Source organism: Typopeltis vanoorti, chromosome 17 (genome assembly GCF_054136105.1).
Source record: "Typopeltis vanoorti isolate ZY-2024b chromosome 17, IOZ_Tvanoo_1.0, whole genome shotgun sequence".
NCBI classification, from domain to species: Eukaryota; Metazoa; Arthropoda; class Arachnida; order Uropygi; family Thelyphonidae; genus Typopeltis; species Typopeltis vanoorti.
Window position 1 is genome coordinate 29,718,682 of NC_143565.1, and position 26,765 is coordinate 29,745,446.

The window sequence follows — 26,765 nt, forward strand, 5'->3', positions numbered from 1 at the left end:
TCCAGTTCTAGCAATCTTTCCTAAGATTTAAGTGTTCTAATGTTTAGAGTTGAAATGTATATGTTGGTAGTTTTTCCAGTTTTTGTGAACACCTTCCAAAAGGATTTGAGCCAACACTATCATTTCTAGTGTAGGGAAGATATACCGAGTTCAGTTTTAGTCTGTTTTGGCCCTGGTCAGTGCAGCTCTCTATATAGTTTTCTTAATAAATGACAGCACATACGAATGCCAGTTGATTACATTTTTTCCCTTTATGCAAAATCTGTTCTGTCAAATGATCTCTAGTGTGACAAATACTATATATTTGTGTATACTATGATGTATTTGGCTATGCTTGTCTGACAAGCAACACATTAGAAAGAAAATGTTTAATTACTAGTTTCATACATCTTATGTACATCTTCACATTAAATATTGAATGCAAATAGAAAAAATATATTAACAGATTTCAGAATTAATAACTGATATGAATGAACATAAACCAGATGATGAATATAGTATTGACATCAGATGAATGGCTTACTATTGCTATGAGATGTGTAATTTCTCTCCTACCCGAAATCATTAACACTGTATGTAGGTTTTCATATATACTGACCAAAGTTGGTTTTAGACGAGACCTTGGTTTCTATTAGGTTGAGTCAGAAATCGTATCATTTCACTAGCCTCTTTAAATCTGTTAACATGGTTGTTGAATTCTATGTATGGCATGTTTGTAAGTTGCCAAAGTGATTGATGCTTTTCTTTGTTGTGAAATGCCAATGCTGACTTACATGCTTGTTTCTTTTCCACATCTTTGATATGTTCCTCAAGGCAGATTTCTCAAGATCAACTTGCCTGTCCAACATAACAGGCAATGCACATACAGAATATTTTACATGGCACTGGTCATCTAAAAAAAAAAAAAAAAGGGGGGGGGTTAGTGATCTTAGCATCATGGACACTTTTTTTGCACATCTTGTACATCCAGTAGTATGATAAACTTTTTAAGTTACATTGCTTCAGGATTTTCACCATTTTATCTTCAACATTTAAGTTGAAGACATCAGATTTTCACTGAAAAATCACCGGAATATAATGATCTAACTATTGTAAAAGTGTAAAAGGCACATGACAAGATGCCAAGAAAAAAAGCTATTCAAATAATACAATTATATGATATAAACAAGACATTATAACGAACAATGCATTCAGTCAGAAGTTAGAATTTAAGAAAGTGCAGGAAGATGGAATGTAAAATAAGGTGAGACAAGAATACAAACTCTGTTTCTTAACTTCACTGCTATTCATCATCTTATGGATCACATTATGCAGGAAAGTGGCATTAGGCCTGCTATTAAAATTGGAGATGTTAATCTTAGCACTTTATGAGCTTATATTATACTTTTAAATAAATTCAGTACAAGTACAAATTTAAGACAAATACTTGAAATATTTTACATGTTCTATGATCATACAGAACAAGTAAAACATTTTAACTATTTAGACACAACTTTTAGTGAAGATAGCAAATAAAATATGGAAACAGACAACAGAATTAGCAAAGCTGATATACTAAGAAGTCAAATGAATAAAAATAAGAGAGAAATTAGTCAAAACACTAAAATGCTGCATGGCATTCAAACCAATTTTAACTAATGGATCTGAGTGCTGGGTTAGAAATGAAACACTTGATCAAAGGCTGGAGACCACAGATTTGAGAGTTTTGAGAAAAATTAGAAGAGTGAACAAATGGTAACAATGGCAGAATCATATTAAAAATGACGAGATTAAGGTGAAAGTTGACACTATTAGCATTTAGGAATGTAAGATCAGAGAGTTAGGAGAACCCAGAAAGACTACCAAACATATTATTAAATGGTAAAATTGAAGGACAGCCCAGCAGAGGAAGAAATGGATTGACAACATTAAAGAAAGCATCCACTTAAACTCCATAATAGAACTTCATAAAAAGACAGCAGACAGAAAGAAATAGCAAAAATTCATCTTTGAGGAACTCGACCCGCCATGAGCAGAAGAGAAGATCCGAGAATTCTAAAGTGGTATGGTCATCTAAAGAGAATGTGGAGAAAAGGTTAGCAAAACTGGTATTTGATGCTAGAATGAGAGAAATACCCAGAGGAAGACCAAGATTTAGGTAGACTGATGTAGTTAAAGTGCCTTAGAATACTGAAATATAAGACTGGAAAGTACTGACATCCTGACAAATAACAGGCTAATTTGGTGAAAAATTGTCAATAGAGAGTTAGTAATAATGCAAACTTTTCATGTAATACTATCACATATCTTATACATTCATTATATGGGAGATACATATCGGAAATATAATGATTGTGATATATGGCAACAATTACATATGTCTAACAAAACATATATCTAAGATTTTAATTTTTATTAAAAATGACTTTTTTAAATTAAAAAATAAGAATGTATATTTCCAAATAATAGAAGCTTGAATTTAAAACTTATTAAACCACTACTAAAACTTAAAGGAGAACTTTTATTTTGTTTTCTTGTTTGGGTACTTTTAGGATGTACATAATGTTTTTTTTTTTTTAAATAATTCACAGCAATCATTATAAAATTACTTCTACTCTGTACATTGCACATAATTTTTAGTTTTGCACTCATTTTGTCATCATTCTCTGCAGCTTCTTGGTGAAACTAATTGTTTCAAAAAAAAATATTAATATTCTAATCTTTAGTGTCAACTAAACAAGACTTGGGCTCCTGCTTTATGCATATTTCTTCTTCTGTTGTGAATATATGTGAAATTACTGGCACTTGACTGATAGGAGGAAAATCGCTGATAATCTGATCTTGGGAATAATCACATTCTTCATTCTCTGAGGAAGACATGCATTCCTGTTTTACATTTACTTCCATTTCTGTTTTGATGCTGTCTTTATCAAATTCTGTTCGTTCTGACAAAGTACTGGCATTCTGATCTTGAAAATTATCATGCAACTCATCATTTGAGAAAGATGTGCAGTTCGGTGTTATATGTGCTTTCACTCCTGTTTTATCTTTATCTATATCAAATTCTCTTACTCCATACACCCCATCTCCTGAAAAAGGTTTGCATTCCTGGTTTTCTGTATACATTTCCTTTTCTGTTTTTACTTTAACTGTATTAAATACTCTAAATTCATCTGGTATAACAGATGATACATATTCTGATGCAGCTGTTATTTTCTTTGATACTGTATCAGAAACATCCCCAATTAATTCAGGAACTACTGAATTTGTGTCTGAAAGAAGAATATTATGTTTTCCTGGAGAATCTGAAAAACTGTCATTAGTACTTTCTGAAATTTTACCATCTTCGTTTATCACTTTTGGTTTCTGTGAAGACGGATTAACAACTTCAGAAAGATTATATTTTCTAAAAGTCCGAAAATCTTTCACGATACTCAGGCAACATACAGATTGCACGATATCTATAGCAATAATAACATCAGGATCCTTCACCTTAGCTGACCACATTGGCCTTATTTCTTGGACTGTGTCTCTAAGAACTCCAAATACTTCATCACGAAGAAGTTGATGGTTATTGCGAGTTTTATATACCATCATATAAGACAAGTGATCATCTTCATTTTCAGGTTTTGGATATTTTCCAACCAAGTCTAAGATTGCCCGTTGCATATTTCCCAAAAATGCTTTGCAAGTTGTATCTACAGGAATCATACGAAGGATATATCTACTTTTCCTTTGCTGTGAGTTTTTGATATCCTCAAAGATGAAAGATACTAAATGGTTGGGATCTGGAACCTGAAAGGGATAAAACAATTATTTTGTATAAATGAGTGCACGATATTAGTTAACATACAGTATTTGTTAAATTTGAACTATATAATCCGCTAATAATATTTATTAGTATTAAAACAATTACTGATTGGAGCGATATAATTAAAATATTAATTATTATTACAGCTGACTTACTTTCTTACCCTTGTCCAGATCAAGCATAAATATATTTGCTTTAAATTAAAGATACCAAAAAATTATATACTTGGTTTAATCCTTTATCCAAGTGTAAGCAAACAAAGTTTGCACCTGAAATATAATCAGGACTGGGGCAACTTGTATATCGAAAAAAGTTAAGCAAGTTTGAGCGAGTAGTTGGAAGGAGATGAATCGTTCGATGCTGTTAGCACACTTTCCCTCGATGAGTCTTTGGACTCCCTGGACGTGTCTCACATATCCTTAAAGGTATGTATAATGCTATGCATTATGGGAAGGATCACTACCCAGACCAGAGGTCAAAGGCAGAAGTAATGCCAAAGTCATATTTTCATATACTAGTAGCCAAAAGGTGTCACACCTTAATATTAAAATACTCTGGATTAGAGATAGTTGTTGGAAGTTTTTCCACTTGGTTATACTATAAATTAAAGATACCAAGAAATTATATACTTGGTTTAATCCTTTATCCAAATGTAAGCAAACAAAGTTTGCACCTGAAATACAATCAGGACTGGGGGAAACTTGTACATAGAAGCTAATGACTTCACATCATTTGCCTTAGTATCTCATAATGCAAAGCACATATCCTTACGGGCATGTATAATGCTATGCATTATGGGAAGAGTCGCTACTCAGACTGGTTTCGACCTTTATTGAGGTCTTGTCAGTGGGAGCCAGACCAAGAGGTGATACTAAGGTTGAAATAATGCCGAAGTCATATTTTCATTTCATATATTCGTTCAAATTATTCAAAATGATTGATACAATTACTACCACCATGTTTAAGTAATAATAACTTTTATTAATATAAACATAATTATGCAATGTTTTGACTTCCAAATATGAAAAATTATCATGTCTTCACCATCACAAAGTGCTCATCAAAACTATGCTCAAACTCATTTGTTGGTTCTGCAGCAGGCAATGCATTCCACTCTAAATTACTCTCTGTATCAGCAGCATTTCTGATTACCTTACTGATCTTTGCATCATCTGCAAATAGCTGTATGTCAGCTGTCAAATCCTTACCAATATCATTAATGAACAGATTAAAAATACAGTGGACCAAGGACTGATCCTTGTGGTACACCACTAATAATACCTTAATAATAACTAGTAATCTTTCCTGTTCTGAGACTCAAATTATATTAGCTTGGTCAAAGGAATAGCCAGTTCAGCTGAACACTCTTTCAGCACCTGTGCTGGTATCCCATCAGTCCCTATTGGTGAACTGTTATTCAGTTTGTGAAACAGCTCTAATACCTCCTCTTCATACACCTGAATTTCTTCATTCATTGAAGAGGTAACAGTGAACTCAAATGTTGATGTTGCATACACCAGGTTGATAGATTTTAGAAAAATAGGCACACATCAGTTAAACAACCTCTTCTGTCACCCTCACACCATCTGCATTCAGAAGAGTTATTTTTTCATATTCATTCTTTCTTTTACCTACAGTATATTGAAAAAATTCTTGTGGGTTGTCTTTAGTTTGCAGAGCCAATTTCTTTTCATACTCAGACTTAGCTTTCTATACCACAGTTGCAACTCTCCTGGCCTGCTGCTTACACTTTTCAGAACTGACATCATTATGCACATGGTATTCCTTCCAATTCATCCATTTCTTATTAATCTCTTGCTTAATAAGATTAAACAGATTAAGTGAACAGATTAAACTTGAGATTGACTCCTACCCTATTTATTCTTCAGACTCTCAGGACATATTCTGATATCGCATCATTTAAGTATTTTTTTATTATTTTTATTATTATTATTATTAAGTATTTTTTTATACTTGATACCATTCTGCTGAACTCAGTATACTCCTCAGTTGGTCATAATTTCTTGCTTTATATGCTGAACCTTAGTTCAGCATATAACCTTTTCTGAATGGAACATTCATAAACTTAGTCACTTCCCAAGTGAATACTGCATGATCACTGTCACCAACCAGAGGCAGAATAGTTACGTGTTTAACTGAAACACTCTGACATTATAATCAAGCCTAACACTGTTGAAGGTTTTTTCCACTTGGTTATACTATAAATTAAAGATACCAAGAAATTATATACTTGGTTTCATCCTTTATCCAACTGTAAGCAAGCAAGTTTGCACCTGAAGTATCTTCAGGACTGGGGCAACTTGTGGTAAAGGTGGTATGACTTCACATCACTTGCCTTAGTATCACATAATGCAAAGCACACATCCTTGCAGACATGTATAATACTATGCATTATGGGAAGGATCACTACCCAGACCGGTTCTGACCTTTATTGAGGTCTCATCAGTGGGAGCCAGACCCAGACTATTATATATGATACTAAGGTTGAAGTAATGCAGAAGTCATAATTTTCCTATATGAGTTGCCAAAAGATGTCACATCTTATAGGAAAAATATGACTTCTGCATTGCTTCAACCTTAGTATCACCTGTGGATCTGGTTCCCACTGATGAGACCTCAATAAAGGTCAAAACCAGTCTGGGTAGTGACCTTTCCCATAATGTATAGCATTATACATGTCTGCAATGATGTGCTTTGCATTATGGGATACTAAGGCAAGTGATGTAAAGTCATACCACCTTTACCAGGAGTTGCCCCACTCCTGAAGATACTTCAGGCACAAACTTGTTTACCTACACTTGGATAAAGGATTAAACCAAGTATATAATTTCTTGGTATCTTTAATTTACAAGTCTAACATTCTTTAACCTTGAATTACTTCTGTCACATACTGTTGAGGAAATTGACTTGCAACAGCTCAATAAATTCAGTTTCATTCTTCTCATGAGATTTTACTGCTACCCAATCAATATTTGGATAATTAAAGTGTCCCGTTATGATTACTCTTTTTGTGCCCATTGTCTCTATTTTGTGATGCATTTCTTCATCACTAGCAACTGATCCACCAGGTCTGTAACAACACCACACTATGTAATTGATCATTAGATTCCACCTAACACCAGATGGCTTCAAATTCACTGCCACATGAAATGGTTATTAGTAGTACAATCATAGGTCTCAACACTAACTGGGTTCAATCATGCGATATCATTAGCAGCATGCCCCTTCTCTCCTATTCTGTCTATCCTTTCTAAAAATTATCATTTTATAATGATATCAGATGACTTGAATCCAGTTAGTGTTGGGACCTAACTATATACACACACATATATATACCCACCAATGGGTTCATTAAAGATGACATAAGTTCATTATTTTTTTATAATTAAAATGCATTAAGTTAAATCAAACACAGCAAATACGCATTGTCTATTTTCAATAGACAATGCTTATTTGCTGTATTGATGTTTATTAATGCTAGATCTTGGTCTTCCTCTGGGTCTTGTTCCTGCCATCAAACACCTGTTTTACTAACCTTTCCTCTCTATTTGGTTTAAGTGGCCATATCACTTAGAATAACTCTACTCACTCATTCTTGAATTCTAACAATGTCAAATCCTTATTTGCTGTATATGTTTTCAAAGTCAAAAGGTTAGGTTTTACAGCAGTATAAATACAAATAAAGAGGGGGACAGTCAATAGGCTATTCCAAACTTTTTTTTTTTTTTAAATAAAAATGCCCTTTTCAAAATGAAAGAAATCTATAACACACATCAAATACTACAGTAAAACCAATATTAGATAAAATGAAGTCCTAATCCAGAGACCAAAACAATGTCTTTTCATACCATTTTTAGACCTCCAAAAAATAAGATGATAGTGTTACATCATTCATGAAAATTATCTATTAGTGCATCCCTAAAGAAATGTACTAGATATTATGAAAGCCTAACAGAATTAATACTGCATGACTAGTTATGATCAACCAATTTATTCCAAACTGATTTATCATCATTAATTTCCTGATCTGTACCCTCAAAGGATTCAGGCTACTATGACAGCACTACATGATTAAGTTTACATTATTATTATTAAACACCCATCAACAATTTCCCTCCAAATTAGTCTATTACTTGTCACATTTCATACTTCTAAGGCACTCTTGAATGACTCAATCTACCTAGAATTTGGTTTTCCTCTGGATCTCTTTCCTGCCATCTTGACATCAAACACACACCTGATTTACTAATCTGTCCTCTCTATTTGGTTTAAGTGGCCATAGAACAGCTCTGCTCACTCATTCTTGAATTCTAACAATGTCAAGTTCCTTTCTAATATCTTCATTTTTAATATGATTCTGCCATTGGTTCACTACCCTAATATTTCTCAGAACCTTCATATTTGTGGTCTCTAGTCTTTGATCAAGTGCTTTATTTCTAAACCAACTCTCAGATGGTTTGAACACTGTCTTGTACTGCTACTTTGGTGTTGTGGCTAATTTCTCTTTTATTCCATATAAATTTAGGAGTACAACATCATCTGTATAAAGCAAAAAGATAAGTTTGATATCTTTGATTCTAATATCTGGTTTTATGCCACTTTCTTTCATAATGTATTCCATATAGATGATGAAGAACAGTGGAGATAATATGCAGCCTTTTTTTATCCCTGATTATACATCATACCATTTTCCCTTCAATTCAAGCTGCTGACTTGCCTTTTTCAGATCTACAAAATTTAAGTACAGATTCTTGTCACATTCCCATTCATTTCTCAACTATTTGTTTTAAAATGAAAAGCTGATCTTGACAATCTCTATTTGGCATGAACCGCTTGTTCTTCTCCAAGTCTCTCTTCCACAATATTTTTCAGCCTCATTTCAAGAATGCTTGCATAAATCTTACCTGTAACATTCCTTTGTAATTCTCACATTTACAAAGATGAAAGATAAAAACTATATGAGCTCTACTCCATCTGAAAATTGATCTTCTGACCAGGCTCTCTGAATCATGCAGAGCCACTGCACAAGTTTTATACCTCCATATTTAAGCATTTCTATTTGAATATCATCTAATTTAACTGCCTTCCCACATTTCAAGTTTTTGATGGTCTTTTTCTACCTCAAATATTGATATGTACTCCTCTTTACATTCCTGTTGAAAATTTTCTACTACTGTTCTGTCACTGCATGTTTCGTTTAACAACCATTCAAAATAATTACTCCAGACATCTAGGATATACTTATTTTCAGTTTCCATGTTACCATTATCATCTTTGATTCCTTTTGCAGTGCACTTTCCTCTATTTCTAAGCTTTTTCAATAGTCTCTAGAACAGTTGTTCTAGAGACTATTGAAAAAGCTTCATGATACTTATTTCCTTTCTTTTGTTTAGCTATTTTACACAGAGCTTAGTTCTCTCTTGCATTTAGGACATCTGTCAACCTATTTGCTAGGAACTTTCAGCATGCTTTCTTCTTGTCCAGGACTGCTTCTTTAACATTGTGTCCACCAGGATAGTGTCCTTATTTTTCTTATCCTTGCAGACAATTTCACCACATGCATTCCTAGCTGAATCAATGAATGTTTTCTTAAGTATGAAGAAAACATTCATTGTTTTCTGACCGATTTTTCTTCAATAACGTTTATATAGTTAAGTCTACAATTTGTTTGTAAAAGCTGTTCAACTTTAGTAGTTTTAAAAATTTGAACAGTATGTAAGAAAGCACACATCATAATGTGATATACATTTTTATCCTACTTAGCAGTAAGTGATGATCACTTCCAGTGGTGCATCCAGAGGGGGGGGGAAGGGGCCCTAGAACCCCCAAAGAAAAAAAAAAAAACTAGAAAATTTTCCAAAAATCTTTACCTAATTAAAATTCATTTTTTATTTTTGTTGTGTCATGTCTTCTATTTCTATACTACTTATGAATTTGCAATCATTGCAGATGCTCAGTCATAGGTCGTATGCGATGCGTAATGTATATTCTCAAATCGTCTACTCAACTCACCCCCCCTCCAAAGATTAAATCCTGAGTGCGCTACTGATCACTTCCAATTTCAAATCCTCTGTACACTCTTGTATCGTGAACCAGCATGAAGATGTCACTATCAACAATGACATAGTCAATGAGGCTTTTCTTATTTCTTGTATCTTCTCTCCACACGAATGGTGTACATGTTTATGTTCAAACATAGTGTCAGTAATCACCAGTTCATATCCTGAGCAGAAATCCTGCTGATACTTCCCATTATATTATGCTTTACTCTTTTCTCCAAAGTTTTCCAAAATGTTCCTATATGCCTGGTGGGATTCATTTCCTCCTCTGCTGTTTAGATCTCCAAAAAGGTCCAAGGATCATTTTCGTTATATCAGCTGTGACTAAAAATGACTGAAAAAATTTCTCACCCTCTTCCTTAGAAGTTTCTGTGGGACCATAGGCACATAGATAAGTTTCAGTGTTCATTTTGAAGTTTGCCCACATGACTCTACTTGAAACTGCTTTATAATCAAGAAGTTTATCTTCATGTTTGATGTTGAATGCTATCACTACTTCTTCCTTTCCTTGATTGTTATTGCATGAATATAACATCTATTATTATTTAGTAAGATCTCACCTGTTTTTGTCTTTTTTGTCTCAGATGTGAATTATATCTATATAGTACTTTTTCAATTCTTTTGCAAATTTGATTTCCTTTCCATTCTTCTTAAACTTTCTGGTTCTGTCTACTGCTGGATGAATGTTTCCCACATGATTTTCCAGATCACCCGGTTTTCTGCCTCTCCCATCCATCTCACTCCTGCAATTTGTTCCAGTTCATCTCTCCACCTTCTTCTCGTTTTTTTCTCTTTGTCTTGTTCCATCCATTGGTCTCCACTCTGTTGTTTTTCTAGTCCATCTCTCGTCACTGCATCTGGCAATATGGCCAGCCCATCTCCACTTAGCCTGTTTAATGTATTTTACAATATTCATGACACCTGTTTGAGATCTTATCCAGGTATTTGTCTTCCTATCTCTTAATGTTATTTTTAGCATACTTCTTTCCATGCGATGTTGTGTTGTTCTCAGCTTTTTGTTTAGGGCTTCTGTTAAAGTCCATGTTTCTCCTCCATATGTTAGGACAGGAAGTATGCACTGGTTGAAAGCTTTCCTTTTTAGACTCATAGGGATGTCCTTCTGAATATGTCTCTCATTTTCCCATAAGCCATCCATCCAAGGTGAATTCTTCGTTCAATCTCTTTTCTTTGGCACTCCTCAAAGGATAATAATTGTCCCAAATATACATATGAAATAACTTGTTCTATTTCATGGTTTTCAACTTTGATAGTTCTATGGTTTATGTATTTATTCATCATTATTTTTGTTTTTTCTCTATTTATTTTTAATCCAATTTCTCTGGAGACTTCATTTAGCTGATTTAGCCTTTCTTCCAGATCTTCAAGATTATCTGCTATTAGGACAATATCATCTGCAAATTTCAGATGATGCAGCCATTCTCCATTTATGTTTATTCCTTTTGTTTCCCAATCAAGGCTTCTAAAGACTTCTTCCTTTCCATTAATACTCCTTATATTGATGGTTCCTATCTTCAGTTCTTCTGACATCGGGTGTGATTTTCTGAGTTGGAGTTTGTTCCATTAGCTGACTTTTCAATGTTCAACCTGGTTCCCTGACAAAAACAGCAGGGGGGGGGGGGTCTTGTTTAAATGGGTAATGATCCTGCCAGAATGAAATCCCATCATATTATAGTGTATTTGTGGTTTAACTGAATAGGGAGTACAATTTTGATCGACTAAGACCCAAATTGCCAGCCCATTTTCCTTCATTCAGTATCCAATGGATATCTACTAATGAGGAGCACCATGTGAAGGTGAGGACCAGACGTTAGGTCAGAAGCCTAGTCAGTTCTCAACATTCCTTAGAGAGATAATGTGGAGGTCTCCTCTCAGTTATTTGGCTTTGACCATTAAGTGATGATTTATTATTTGTCAAATCTCTTATTCCATCATTATTACATAATTGCCCTCCATCATATTTGTCTTCTATATTCTTTCCAAAATTTTTAGCACTTGTTCAGCTACTTTTACATACAGTTCACTCTTACATTGTGCTGTATATACTGTGTCAACATATGCTGACTTATTACTTAGACTTTATAAATTATTCTATATCCCCCCCCCCTCCTCCCATGGACTTTAATTTTATCTTTAATTTCATGTATACACTTTGTGGTTCCTATTTTTCTATTCTTGCAGAAAAACTGCAAGGATAGAAACCACAAACTACCATAATTTTTCTTTAGAAACTCTTTCATTTTTCACCAATAATAATTGTATATTTGGATCTAATTCTCAAACAAGAATTTAACTTTGATTCTTTTCAAAACTTTAGTACACAGTTTTCTTTTTATTCAATGGGATGCTCATTTTTATCTTGATCACTAGTGATCACTTCCTATTTCAAATCCTATTTACATTCTTGTATCTTGAACCAACTTGAAGATATCACTGTCAACAATGACATCTAATCTATGAGACTGATTATTTCTTGTGTGTTTTTTCCATAAGAATTTATGCATTTACTTGAAATATGCAGTCGGTAATCATTAGCCCATGTCCTGAGAAGAACTTGCTGTTATTACCTTTGATCTGTCTTCCAATTTTTCCTAAAACATTTTTATATCCTGAGATTGATTTCTACTCTGCTAACTGAATCTCCAACAAGAACTCAACTTTTCATTTATTTCAGCTAATTTCTCTCTCTCTCTGATGACTCAAAAATACATCTTCTATTTCCTGCTGCAACTTTGTTATGGGACCATCAAAGCACAAATAATTTTCATTCTCCAATTTATCATTCTAAAATTTGCCTACATAATCGTACTTGAAGTGGTTCCCATTCCCTATGTTAAACACAAAGCTTCACGCTTTGTGTTCAACACAGCTATCCTTTCCATGATCTTTAATGTTTGAAAAAAATAATCACCTTATAATTATTTACAGAGACTGAATTTTTTTTTTTATCTTCTTAGTCTATGACATTAATTATGTTCCCATGATATTTTTGTAATCTTCTGTAATTCTTTAAAGCTACTAATTTTCTGATTCTGATGCACATTACGTGAGATGTGGTGGACCTTACTCAAACAGCAACTAATGCTCATGTAACAAAAGGCTCTGTTCTTCAATCTATATATCAATGACCTTCATCAAGTTGACTGCAAATCCAACATGCAGGTGAGCTGATGACAGTACACTTCACTTCTCTTTCTAATTTTTAAACAAGAATATAATATGTAAATACGAGGCTAATCTTGAATGGCAAGGCAATATCAAGTAGAGAGATGTGGGCAAATATCAGAATGGAGAAATGGACAACGAGACTTATTTGTGTCCATTGTTCCACAGAAGGTTATACTAAGGTAGAAGTGGAGGAATTTTTTGAGACATTAGAGAAAGCAACTGACACAATGAAAAATTGGTCCTTGTTGGGGACCAACTTTTTTACAAAAAAATATTTTTGGAAAATAATACAAAAATATTTTAGGAAAATTTGGAGAAAACAGTAAAGCTAATAATACTGGCAAATACCTGTTGGATTTCTGCTTAGGACATGGACTGGTTGTTACTAACACAATATTACAACATAAAAATGTGCACAACTTCACATGGAGAGAAGAGGCAAGAAATAAGAACAGTCTCACTGACTGTGACACTAGAGTGTACAGAGGATTTGAAATTGGGAGTGTTCACCATTTACTCTTGAGCAGGATAAAATTGAATTTCATATTGAAAATAATAACATGTAAGAAAGTTTTAAAGCGAATAAAAGTTGAGCAGCTCTCAAATGTGAACTGTAGACTAAAATACACAAAAATTACTCAAGAATTAATGAAAGAGTATGAGAACAGGAACCAAACCTTGGAGATTCAGCAGCAAATCTTGAAGAAAACATTGATTGATTTAGACAGAGAAGCATGTGGTGAGGTTGTCTGCAAGGATAGAAAAATCAGAACTACATGGTGGACACAGGAAGTTAAAGAGGTAGTGAAAGAAAAGAAGAAAGCATATCAGAAGTTCATAGCAAATAAGTCAGCTTGTGCTCTTAGAGAATACAGAGACAAATGTATGAAAGCTAAATACTTAATAAAACTAGCTAAATAAAAGTCATAAAAAGACTTTGGTAAGAACATAGAAAATAAATATCATGAAGGTGGCAAAAATCTGAAAACAAATCCCAACTCAACATCACCAGAGTTAAAGATCGGTACTATCAACGTAAGAAGCCTGAATGGCAAAGAAATGGAGCTAGCTCAGGAATTAGATAAGTACCAGATCGACATAATTGGGGTGACTGAAACAAAAAAGACAAAAACTGGTGAGATCTTTCTGAGCAATAAATACAAAATGTTATATTCAGGCAATGACAATCAAGGAAAAGAAGGAGTAGCCATAGTATTCAACACAAAATACGAGGCTAATCTTCTTGAATGGCAGTCAGTCTCAAGTAGAGTAATAGGGGTAAATATGAGAATGGGGAACTGGACAATGAGACTTATTTGTGCCTATGGTCCCACAGAAGGTTTTACTAACGTAGAAATGGAGGAATTTTTTGAGGCTTTAGAAAAAGCAACCGAGACAATGAAAAAAGGAAAAGTTGGTCTTTGTTGGGGATCTAAATAGCAGAGTAGGAAGTGATTGCCAGACATACAAAAATATTTTGGGAAAATTTGGAGAAAAGAGCAAAGCTAATAATTAATGGCAAATATCTGTTGGATTTCTGCTCAGGACATGGACTGGTTATTACTAACACCATGTTCCAACATAAAAATGTGCAGAAATTCACATGGAGAGAAGAGGCAAGGAATAAGAAAAGTCTCATTGACTATGTTATTGTTGATAGTGATGTTTTCTCTCTGGTGCAGGACACCAGAGTTTACAGAGGATTTGAAATTGGATGTGATCACTATTTAGTCTTGAGCAGGATAAAATTGAATTTCATATTGAAAAGAATAACATGTAAAAGTTTTAAAGCGAATAAAAGTTGAGCAGCTCTCAGATGTGAACTGTAGACTAAAATACACAAAGATTATTGAAGAAAAAAATGAAAGAGTTTGAGAACAGGAACCAAACCTTAGAGATTTGCAAGCCTTGAAGAAAACCCTGATTGATTCAGCTAGAGAGGCATGTGGTGAAGTTGTCTGCAAGGATAGAAAAATTAGAACTGCATGGTGAACACAGGAAGTTAAAGAGGCAGTAAAGGAAAAGAAGAAAGCATATCAAAAGTTTCTGTCAAATAAGTCAGCTTGTGCTCTTTGAGAATATAGAGACAAATGCAAGAATGCTAAACACTGTGTAAAACTAGCTAAACAAAAGTCATGGGAGGACTCTGGCAAGAATAAAGAAAATAAATATCAAGAAGGTGGCAAAATATTCTCGAGGTTGTTGAAGAAGCTTAGGAATGGAGGAAAGAGTGCTGTAAAAGAAGTTAGAGATGATAAAGGTGACATGAAAACGGGAGAAAAAGATATACTTGAAGTATGGAGTAATTACTTTGAAAAACTGCTAAATGAAACAAGATGTTTGATAGCACAGTAGCAAAAAACACTGACCAGGCATGCAGTCAGGAATACATATCCATACTTGAAGTAGAAAAAGCCATCCAAGGCTTGAAATGTGGAAAGGCAGCAGGAGTAGATGATATTCGAGCAGAAATGCTGAAGTATGGTGGTATAAAAGTCTTACAGTGCCAGCACTGCATAGTTCAGAAGGACTGGACAGAGGGACAAATTCCCGATGATTGGAGTAGCACGTTCATAGTACCCATATATAAAAAGGGAAATAAAACTGAATGTGATAATTACAGAGGTATTTTCCTACTCAGTGCTCCTGGTAAGATTTATGCCAGAATACCTCAGAAACGGATGAGAAAAACTGTGGAAGAAAAGCTTGGTGAAGAACAAACTGGCTTCAGGCCAAATAGAGGCTGTCAGGATCAGATCTTCACTTCACGACAAATGGTCGAGAAAGCATGGGAATATAACAGAGATCTGTATTTAAGTTTTGTCGATTTGGAAAAGGCATATGACAAGGTGCCAAGAGAGAAGCTATTCAATACGCTGCAGTTATATGGTGTCCATGGGGCATTATATCAAGCAATACTTAGTCTTTATTTGAGTTGTAAGTCAGCAGTTAGAAATGAAGGAAGTACAGGAAGATGGTTTAATGTTAAATCTGGTGTGAGACAAGGATGTATATTATCCCCTCTGTTATTCATGATCTGTATGGATCACATTATGAAGGAAAGTGGTATTAAACATGATATCAAAATTGGAGATGTTAATGTCTGCTCTTTCTTTATGCAGATGACGTTATACTTCTAAATAAATCATCTACAAGTCTGCAACATTCTCTGACTAAACTGAATAACTGTTGTAATAGATATGGTATGAAGATCAGCAATAAAAAGACAAAGACAATGAAAATAGGCAGAATCATTGAAAATGTCAACTGTGTTGTGAATGGAGAACCTGTGGAACAAGTAAAACATTTCAGCTACTTAGGCACGATTTTTACTGAAGATGGTAAATTAAATATAGAAATAGACAACAGAATCAGCAAAGCTGGTATGGTGGGAAATCAATTGAATAAATTCATATGGAATAAGAGAGAAATTAGTCCGAACACTAAATTAGCTGTATAATACAAGACAGTGTACAAACCAGTTTTAACTTATGGATCTGAGAGCTGGGTCAGAAGTAAAACACTTGACCAAAGACTAGAGACCGCAGATATGAGAGTCCTGAGAAAGATTAGAGGCATTAACAGATGGCGTCAATGGCAATATCATATTAAAAACGAGGATATTAGGAAAGAACTTGACATTGTCAGCATCGAGGAATGCATTAGCAGAGCTAATCTCAGGTGGTATGGTCACTTAAACAGAATGGGTGAAGAAAGATTAGCAAAACAAGTGTTCTCTGCCAGGTTGGCAGGAAAACGAACCAGAGGAAGACCAAGATATAGGTGGATTGATACGGTACAAAGTGCCTTAGACGACAGAAATATAAGATCTGATAATGTTGGAATCTTGACAAGTAACAGACTGATTTGGAGGAAAATTGTAGATAGGAAGTTAGTAATGATGTAATTTTTTTCATGTAGTACTATCATATTCTGTACACCCCTTGAGGGTACATGGCAGGAATTTGATGATGATGATGTTTCATTTCTTTGGTTTTAAAATAATTGTGGTTATTTAATATGCTCATTATATTTTTATATTATATTAATTTGAGATTTTATGGAACAGAAAATCCTGGTATCTTATTATTATTATTATTTTAATTCAGGTGTGGGGCTTTTACTCTTACAGACATCTATATCATAATTAAAACAATTTAGAATTTATATATTTTAGCTTGGATATTGCTATTCTAGTAAACTCTTATTAATAAGATTAATCTGTCCTTTTCTTTCTACTCTCTTCTCCCCTCTCCTTAAAAAAATCTGTTTAATTAGATAGTACTGAAAGAAAAGTTACCTGTGTTTGAATGAAAATACACTTTTTAACCCTGGTGTTTACTTGCTGGAATCTTCGCTGCACTTTGTGATTTTGAAGGAAATCAATTTCCCTTTGTAGCTGTTTTTCAACATCATCTTCCTCTTTCTCACCATGTGATCCTACTGCATTTTGTTCAACCTAGAATAAAAATAATAAGAACAGGAAAGACATCACTGATTTTTTTTGGGGGGGGGGATAATTTGTTACATTAATTTTTGTGTTTGTTAATAGAAATGAACCTCTATATTACACATTCTTCTGTGGTTTTGTTCAAAAAAGTTATTTTTTGTTTTAATTTTTATTTTAAATTAAATAAAAAATATATTTTGTTCAGTCTGCAGTTACTCACTATGTGCAATTTGTCAAACTCATTGCATGCACACACACACACACACACACACACACACACACACACACACACACACACACACACACACACACACACACACACACACACACACACACACACTCTCTAGAAGATTACCCAACATTACTCAGGACTCCATTAACCTTTTAACTGCTGATTTTATATTCTACTGACATTGTCCCATGTGCTGAATTAATTTTGCAAAAAATTTATAAATAAAATCAATTAAAATTCTTACAAGTAAGAAGTCCAGACAGTATCATACATTCTTGATATACAAGTGTTCACTCACAAAAATGGCAATAATAGTTTTATAAAATTTGCATAATCTGTAAGAGGTGTCCACTAGAGGGCGCTATTTTTTCCACGCTAGCAGTTAAAGGGTTAAATAAAAACTGATGGAAAAATATCCCAACCCCTCCTCAATAAAAATACTCAAATCGAACTGCTCTTAGAGTATTTTTTTTTCTTATTTCATTTCCAAAATTCCAAACAATACAGTAGCAAACAAATTAATCCAGTCACATTTTAAAATCACTTTAAAATCACCTTAAAAATCATTTTAAAAGAAGCTAAGTACAAAAATTAAACTCCAAATTTGGTAATAATTCATATGTGCTACTCTGTTTATGTTTCATTATCATTCTTAATAAGTTCATTAAATCACTTAAGCATGGACTCTGCCGACATAAAGAACACATTTTTCTTATTTCTGCATCTCGAAACCATACTTTTATAGCAGACTGTATTAAGTTATCCTTTCTATCACAATTTAATTTTCCAAGTCTCTTTTTCACCATAGCCCCAAAAAGTTTCTATTGGGTTAATGTCAGGAGAGTTACCTGGCCAGTGAAGCAATTAGATGTGATTTTTTGAGGAACTCACTTTTTTTTTAAGTGTGGCACGGAACGAGATCCTGTTGGAAGATGAGTTCTTTGTCTTTCTGGATCAGTGAACTCACTCCTTTCTCCAATATTTTTATGTATTGGTCTCTTTTTATCATACTGTTAACAGGCACAAGTGATCCTGGGGTCATCATGTGTAAAACAACCCAGAACAGCAATGGGTCCACTAGAGGGCTACGGTGTGTAGTGTTTGCAGAGAGCACCCGAAAAGATAAGTATTATTTTGAGAATAAATTGGCAATATTGATTTAATCTTGACGTGGTATTGTTTGTTTTTGGTAGCTTGGTGTGTCTGTGTGATTTCTGTTTTAATTAAATTAGTAGTTTAAAGATACGATTGATAGTGTAGCACATGGCATCAATGCGACGAAAAACAATGGTGACCAAGACTTCGCCATCTTTGTTCAAAAACTTTAATGTAAGGGAATTCATCCAGTGTGATGTATGTGGTATGTATTCATTCCCGAAAGAGGCTGGAGTTTGGATATATAATGATAGTGGTGGGAGACTGTGCTGAAAGTATAAGGAAAGTGAGGAATTGAAATGTGGGTCAGGTTGTGAGATAGTTGTTGTAGAAGAAAGCCAGAATGTGAGAGAAAATAGTGGTCTGACAGTAAATTGTGATATTGTACAAGATAGCAATGAGAGCAATGATGAAAGAAAGAGTGGAAGTAATTATACAGAGAGAGAAAATGGTTTCAATGATGAAAAAAATGAGAAATTAGCTGTAACGAATGAGATCGCATGGCTACACAGAGTAATACATCAGGGGAAGCAGCAGTTGGAGCGACTGAAAAACTCCCGAGCACTTCGCCAAACAGAAATAAGCAAGTGTACGAAAGAAATAATAAGCGTATGATTGGGAGTGTTTCAGAAATGAAGGAAAGAGTGTTGTACGGTGACTCGTAAGAGGTGTGATAGATGAGAGTTTGACTAAATTGTACTTACCAGGTGCGAAAATTAAGGATGTAAGCGAGAGTATTAGAGCGCAGAGGATGAAAAAAATGATAGTCGTAGCGGGAACGAATGATTTGAAAGGAGATAAATTTGATATGAGAGAGGACGTGAAGGAATTATTAGAGGTAGCGAAACAAAAGAGTGAACAGAGTTAGGATAGTGGGTCTGTTGCCGCAGTATGACATAGAAGAGTTTAGTAGGAGGGCCATAATCGCAAATGACTTTATGTGCAGGTTATGCAGACGGTGTGGTGTGGAGTTTGTGGTATGGAGTGAGTTTAATGGGCGAAAGGATTTGTACAAGATGAATGGCTTACATTTAAATGGATTTGGTGTGCCAAGAATAGAAAAAGTATTGCTAAGTGAAGTGAGAGTGGATGTGCAAAATCAGGGAAACTAGAACTATTAAGGAGGGGAAGAAGTGGATATGCAGACATCAGCGAGGCAGTTGAGTGTAAGAATGTTTATAATGTGCCTGAGCCAGTACGAAGGACAAGAAATCAGAATGGGATAGTTAGTATAACGCATCAAGATAGGGCTGGGACAAATGGACCTCTGCATTTCATGTATACTAATGCCAGGAGTATTAGGAACAAGAAGAAAGAATTTTTGGCCTTGGTTGGCTCTTCCTGGCCACAGGTTATTGGCATTAGTGAAACATGGCTGACAGAAGATGATATAGTTAGTGGGATAGAATGTGTAGGGTATAGTGTGTTCAGGAGGGACAGAGAAAATAAAATGGGGGAGGAGTGTTATTGATGATAGCTGATGAACTGCAACCAAGGAGAATAGAAGTTGTATTGCAGGATAGTGAAAAGAGCTCATTTGAGGCTATTTGATGTGAGATTGAGACTAACGGAACAAAATGTACAGTTGGGTGCTGCTATAGACCAGGTGATGGAATAGATGGTAGAGATAGTATGCATAGGCAAATTGATGAAATGAGTGGAAGGAGGGTAATTATTATGGTGGATTTCAAGTATGGTAATATTGATTGGAAGGAGGAGGAGAGGACACATGTGAGGAAGGAATTGGATTTTATTCAGTTACTGAGGGATAACTATCTGAGACAGCATATAATGGAAAATACTAGGTGTTCGAGAGTGCTTGACCTAGTAATAGCATCTGAAAATTTGACTGTAATGAATATGACCATGTTGCCACCTATTGGTGAGAGTGATCATAGGGTCTTGACCTTATGGTGAAAAATGTGTGAAATTTGTGATTAAGACAGGGTACATGTGGAATTACCGTGCTGGCAAGTACAACAAGCTTAGGAGATTGCTTGGTTCAGTGCCATGGCATATAAACTGCAAGGGCTGGACGTTGAGAGTGCATGGGAAGTGGTCAAGGAGCATTTGCAGGAGGTTATGGCTGACTGTATACCTGGAGTCCAAATATTAAATCAAGTAGGGGTTAAATGGATGAATAACACCATTAAACTTGAGTTGCAAAAAAAGAAACAACTGTGGAAAGAATTTAAGGAGAAAGGTGGCACAAGAACAGTATAAAGCACAGGCCAGAAGGGTAACGAGTGTGGTGAGAAAAGAAAAAACGGATTATGAAAGGAAATTAGCCATGCAAGCTAAAGAGAATCCCAAACAGTTCTTTCAATATGCTGCTAGTAAAAGAAAAACTGTACACGGCAGAGTGATTTGAAGGAATGCCGAGGTAGGGAGGTCACTGAATCAGTTAATATAGTGGAATTACTGAGTGAGCACTTTGCAAGAGTAGATATACATCCAGGTGGTAATGTTGAATAAATGAAGAAACCGTTAGTTTATATGGGAATTGTGGTGAACGAAGTGGAGGTGAATAGTCTATTACAGAACCTTAATGTGAATACATCTGTGGGATTGGATGGTATATCAGCATGGGCCTTACATGAAGCAGCTAAAGATTTGTCAGTGCCCTTGACCTTGTTTAATCTGAGTCTCGGGTCTAGTTTAGTCCCGAAGGGGTGGAAAGAGGGGAAAATAGTTCCACTGTATATAGGAGGATCCAAGACTACTGTTGCAAATTACCAACCGATCAGCATATCAGAAGTCGTTGTCAAGGTCTCGGAGAAAGCAGTCAAGGGAAAAATACAGGAATGGATTGATAAAAATGAGATACTGTATGCGGGACAGCACAGTTTTGTGAAGGGTAGATCATGCCTCAGTAACTTGCTCAGGTTTTATAACACAGTGATGGCTGAACTGGATAAGGGTAATAGGTTTACAGTGATACTGCTGGACCTGGCTAAGGCCTTTTGACAGGATACCACATGGAAGTCCAATCCATAAACTGCAACATATGGGAATGGATATAGGGTTGGTGAGATGGATAGGAGGGTGGTTGATGGAGAGAGAGAGAGAGAGAGATACCAGAGAGTAGTTTACTCAGGAGTAGAATCCAAAAGACGGCCAGTGACTAGTGGTGTGCCGCAGGGTTCTGTTCTTGGATCACTGCTGTTTAATTTGTTCATTAATGATATAGGGAAGGATTTGAGATGAATGGTTCATTTGTTCACTGATAATGCTAAGTTGGGTAGGGCAATAGTGAATGCAGAAGATGTCAAAATTTTGCAGGATGATTTGGATAGATTGGAGGTCTGGGCAAAATCCATTTAATGTGGCAAAATGTAAGGTTATGCATTTTGGGGTGAAAAGATTAGCAGCAGTATATCACATTGGTGGAACTGTACTCCAGGTGATTGATGAGGCCAGTGACTTGGGAGTGTTGGCAGATAGGGAGCTGGAGTTTATGGGGGCACATCGCAAAAGTCGCTAAATCAACTCATCAAATCACTTGGATGCTGAAGAATACTTTGACAAGCAGAGATAAGCAAGATATTGTATCGATCCTTGATAAGACCCCATCTTGATTACTGTGCCCAGATCTAGTCATCTAGGTTTCTTCTTGATGGGGAGGAGGAGGTTGAGAGGATCCAGAGGTGAGTGACCAAGATAATAGAAGGTCTATGGAATGAACCTTATGGAAACAGGTTGAAGATTTGTGGGTTGCAGAAATTGGTTGATAGGCGGAAAAGGGGAGATATGATTGAGACATTCAAATTGCTGACGGGTTTCTATAGGATTAATTCAGAGGATATTTTTGAGAACAGGACAGATGGTTGGAGGACTAGGGGACATCCATGGATGTCCCCTAGTCCTCCAACCATCTTTCAAGTTTGTTGAAAGTCTTCTCAGCCGGTGATTTGCGAACAAATACTCGCTCTCCATGGAAAAAAATGGCTCTCATCTGAGAATATGATCTTCTACTTCTCAACAACACAATCTTTGTACAGTGTTGTCCACTGCAGCCTCTTGTTCTGTATAGCCTTCATCAACACTTGTTTCTTTTTTTTTTTTGGTCTGTGGGTAGTCCTCCCTGCTTCCAACAATCTTTCATGGCCTGTCATGTCAGATACATCAATCTCACTAGCTGCCAAGTTTCTATTTAAGTCTACAGCAGACAATCTTGAATTCATTTTGCTTTTCATCATCAGCATCAAATTCCTGCCATGCACCCTCAAGGGGTGTACAGCATATGATAGTACTACATGAAAAATTTACATCATTATTAACTTCCCATCTACAATTTTCCTCCAAATCAGCCTGTTAATTGTCAAAACTCCAACATTATCAGATCTTATATTTCTATCATCTAAGGCACTTTGTACTGTATCAATCCACCTATATCTTGGTCTTCCTCTGGGATGTTTTCCTGCCAACCTGGCAGAGAACACTTGTTTAGCTAATCTTACCTCGCCCATTCTGTTTAAGTAACCATACCACCTGAGGTTAGCTCTGTTAACGCATTCCTGGATGCTGACAATGTCAAGTTCTTTCCTAATATCCTCCTTTTTACTATGATATTGCCATTGATGCCATCTGTTAATGTCTCTAATCTTTCTCAGAACTCTCATATCTGCAGTCTCTAGTCTTTGGTCAACTGTTTTACTTCTGACACAGCTCTCAGATCCATAAGTTAAAACTGGTTTCAACACTATCTTGTATACAGCTAATTTAGTGTTCCGACTAATAAAAAAAAAAAAAATAAAAAAAAATAAAAAAAAATAAAAAAAAAATCAGCTAACGCCTTTTTATTCCCGTATACGGGCGTAGGCGAGGCCATTTAGCCCTATCTAACTTTTGGAGACTGAGTGGGCAGTTCAATCTCCACTGGTACCCAATCAGAGACAGATGGCCCAAAGCTATCACTAATTAAGCGGTACGCAGTGAAGAGAGATGGCTCAAATGTGCCGCCATCTCGTGGTCCCTAACCCTAACACAATATATTTTTAATGTCTGAAATAATGTGGGTTCTACGGTCGATTTTCTTGAGTTTACAGGACGAAAAACCCGAGTTTCCGGGAGGAAAAACCTGCTTGCCCGTGCCAGAGATCGACTAACTCGGGAACCGGTCGAAAAAAGGCTTAGAAAAATTTCCTCTAGTCGCCGACTAGACTCGAAATGAAGTCTTCCTTCGTGCGGCCAAGCGCGGTGGTGTGCAAACGCAACATTCACTGAGCTACACAGGCTTAAATTAGTGTTTCGACTAATTTCTCTCTTATAATAAATTTAGTTTAATCCTTTCTCTCTTATTCCATATGAATTTATTCAATTGACTTCCTACCATACCAGCTTTGTTGATTCTGTTGTCTATTTCTATATTTAATTTACCATCTTCACTAAAAATCATGCCTAAGTAGCTGAAATGTTTTACTTGTTCCACAAGTTCTCCATTCACAACACAGTTGTCATTTTCAATGATTCTGCCTATTTTCATTGTCTTTGTTTTTTATTGCTGATCTTCATACCATATCTATTACAACAGTTATTCAATTTAGTCAGTGAATCTTGCAGACTTGTAGCGGATTTATTTAGAAGTATAACATCGTCCGCATAAAGCAAAGAGCTGACATTAACATCTCCAATTTTGATATAATGTTTAATACCACTCTACTTCATAATGTGATCCATATAGATAATGAATAACAGAGGGGGATAATGTACATCCTTGTCTCACACCAGATTTAACATTAAACCATCTTCCTGTACTTTCTTCAATTCTAACTGCTGACGTTACAACTCAAATAAAGACTAAGTATTGCTTGATATAATGCCCCAAGGACACCATATAACCGTAGCATATTGAATAGCTTCTCTCTTGGCACCTTGTCACAATCCTTTTCCAAATCGACAAAACTTAAATACAGATCTTTGTTGTATTCCCATGCTTTCTCGACTATTTGTCGTAAAGTGAAGATCTGATCCTGACAGCCTCTATTTGGCCTGAATCCAGCTTATTTTTCACCAAGCTTTTCTTCCACAATTCTTCTCAACCGTTTCTCAAGTATACTCATAGATCTTGCCAGGAACACTCAGTAGGGGAATACCTCTGTAATTCTCACATTCAATTTTATTTCCCTTTTTATATATGGGTACTATGAGAGCTCTACTCCAATCATCGGGAATTGGTCCCTCTGTCCAGGCATTCTGAACTATACGGTTCAGACACTGTAAGACTTTTATACCAACATACTTTGGCATTTCTGGTTGAATATAATCTACTCCTACTGCTTTTCCATATTTCAAGCCTTTAATGGCTTTTTCTACTTCAAGTATGGATATGTATTCCTGACTGCATGCCTGGTCAGTGTTTTTTTACCGCTGTGCTTCACTGCTTGTTTCATTTAGCAGTTTTTCAAAGTAATTACTCCATACTTCAAAGATATCTTTTTCTACCATTTTCATGTCACTTTTATCATCTCTAACTCCTTTTACAGCACCCTTTCTTCCATTCCTATGCTTCTTCAACAACCTCCAGAATATTTTGCAACCTTCTTGATATTTATTTTCTATGTTCCTGCCAAAGTCCTCCCATGTTTAGCTAGTTTTACACAGTGTTTATCTTTCTTACATTTGTCTCTGTATTCTCTAAAAGCACAAACTGACTTATTTACCAGGAACTTTTGATATGCTTTCTTCTTTTCCTTCACTGCCTCTTTAACTTCCTGTGTCCACCATGCAGTTCTAATTTTTCCATCTTTGCAGACAATTTCACCACATGCCTCTCTAGCTGAATCTATCAGGGTTTTCTTCAAGGCTTGCAATTGAATCTCTAAGGTTTGGTTCCTGTTCTCAAACTCTTTCATTTTTTTCTTCAATAATCTTTGTGTATTTTAGTGTACAGTTCACATCTGAGAGCTGCTCAACTTTTATTCGCTTTAAAACTTTCTTACATGTTATTATTTTCAATATGAAATTCAATTTTATCCTGCTCAAGACTAAATAGTGATCACTTCCAATTTCAAATCCTCTGTAAACTCTGGTGTCCTGCACCAGAGAGAAAACATCACTATCAACAATAACATAGTCAATGAGACTTTTCTTATTCCTTGCCTCTTCTCTCCATGTGAATTTGTGCATATTTTTATGTTGGAACATGGTGTTAGTAATAACCAGTCAATGTCCTGAGCAGAAATCCAACAGATATTTGCCATTATTATTAGCTTCGCTCTTTTCTCCAAATTTTCCCAAAATATTTTTGTATGTCTGGCAATCACTTCCTACTCTGCTATTTAGATCCCCAACAAAGACCAACTTTTCCTTTTTCATTGTCTCGGTTGCTTTTTCTAAAGCCTCAAAAAATTCCTCCATTTCTACATTAGTAGAACCTTCTGTGGGACCATAGGCATAAATAAGTCTCATTGTCCAGTTCCCCATTTTCATCTTTGCCCACATTACTCTACTTGAGATTGCCTTCCATTCAAGAAGATTAGCCTCGTATTTTGTGTTGAATACTATGCTTATTCCTTCTTTTCCTTGATTGTCATTTCCTGAATATAACATTTTGTATTTATTGCTCAGAAAGATCTCACCAGTTTTTGTCTTTTTTGTTTCAGTCACCCCAATTATGTCGATCTGGTACTTATCTAATCCCTCAGCTAGTTCCATTTCTTTGCTATTCAGGCTTCTTATGTTGATAGTACCGATCTTGAACTCTGGTGATGTTAAGTTTGGGTTTGTTTTCAGATTCGTTCCAGTAGCTGACTTTTTGCTGTTCGCTCTGGTTCCCTGGCGAAAACAACGGGGGCCTTGTTTTACCAGGCAACACCCCAGCCGCATGAAATTTTGTCATGCTGTACCATCATTTTTATTTTGGCTAAATCC

General features: G+C 35.4%; 1 protein-coding gene across 1 annotated transcript in view; it reads right to left on the reverse strand.

Annotated features, from left to right (window-relative positions):
* Window positions 1-353: 353 nt before the first annotated feature.
* The window catches only part of LOC150097253 (THUMP domain-containing protein 1), a 75,469-nt gene continuing 49,057 nt past the window's right edge, over window positions 354-26,765 (reverse strand). The window contains exons 3-4 of the mRNA XM_090406892.1: window positions 17,357-17,515; window positions 354-3,774 (exon numbers count right to left, since the gene is read on the reverse strand). Of these exons, the coding sequence (XP_090263018.1) occupies window positions 2,695-3,774; window positions 17,357-17,515 (1,239 nt within the window). The 3' untranslated portion in view covers window positions 354-2,694. The remainder of the gene's footprint in view (window positions 3,775-17,356; window positions 17,516-26,765) is intronic.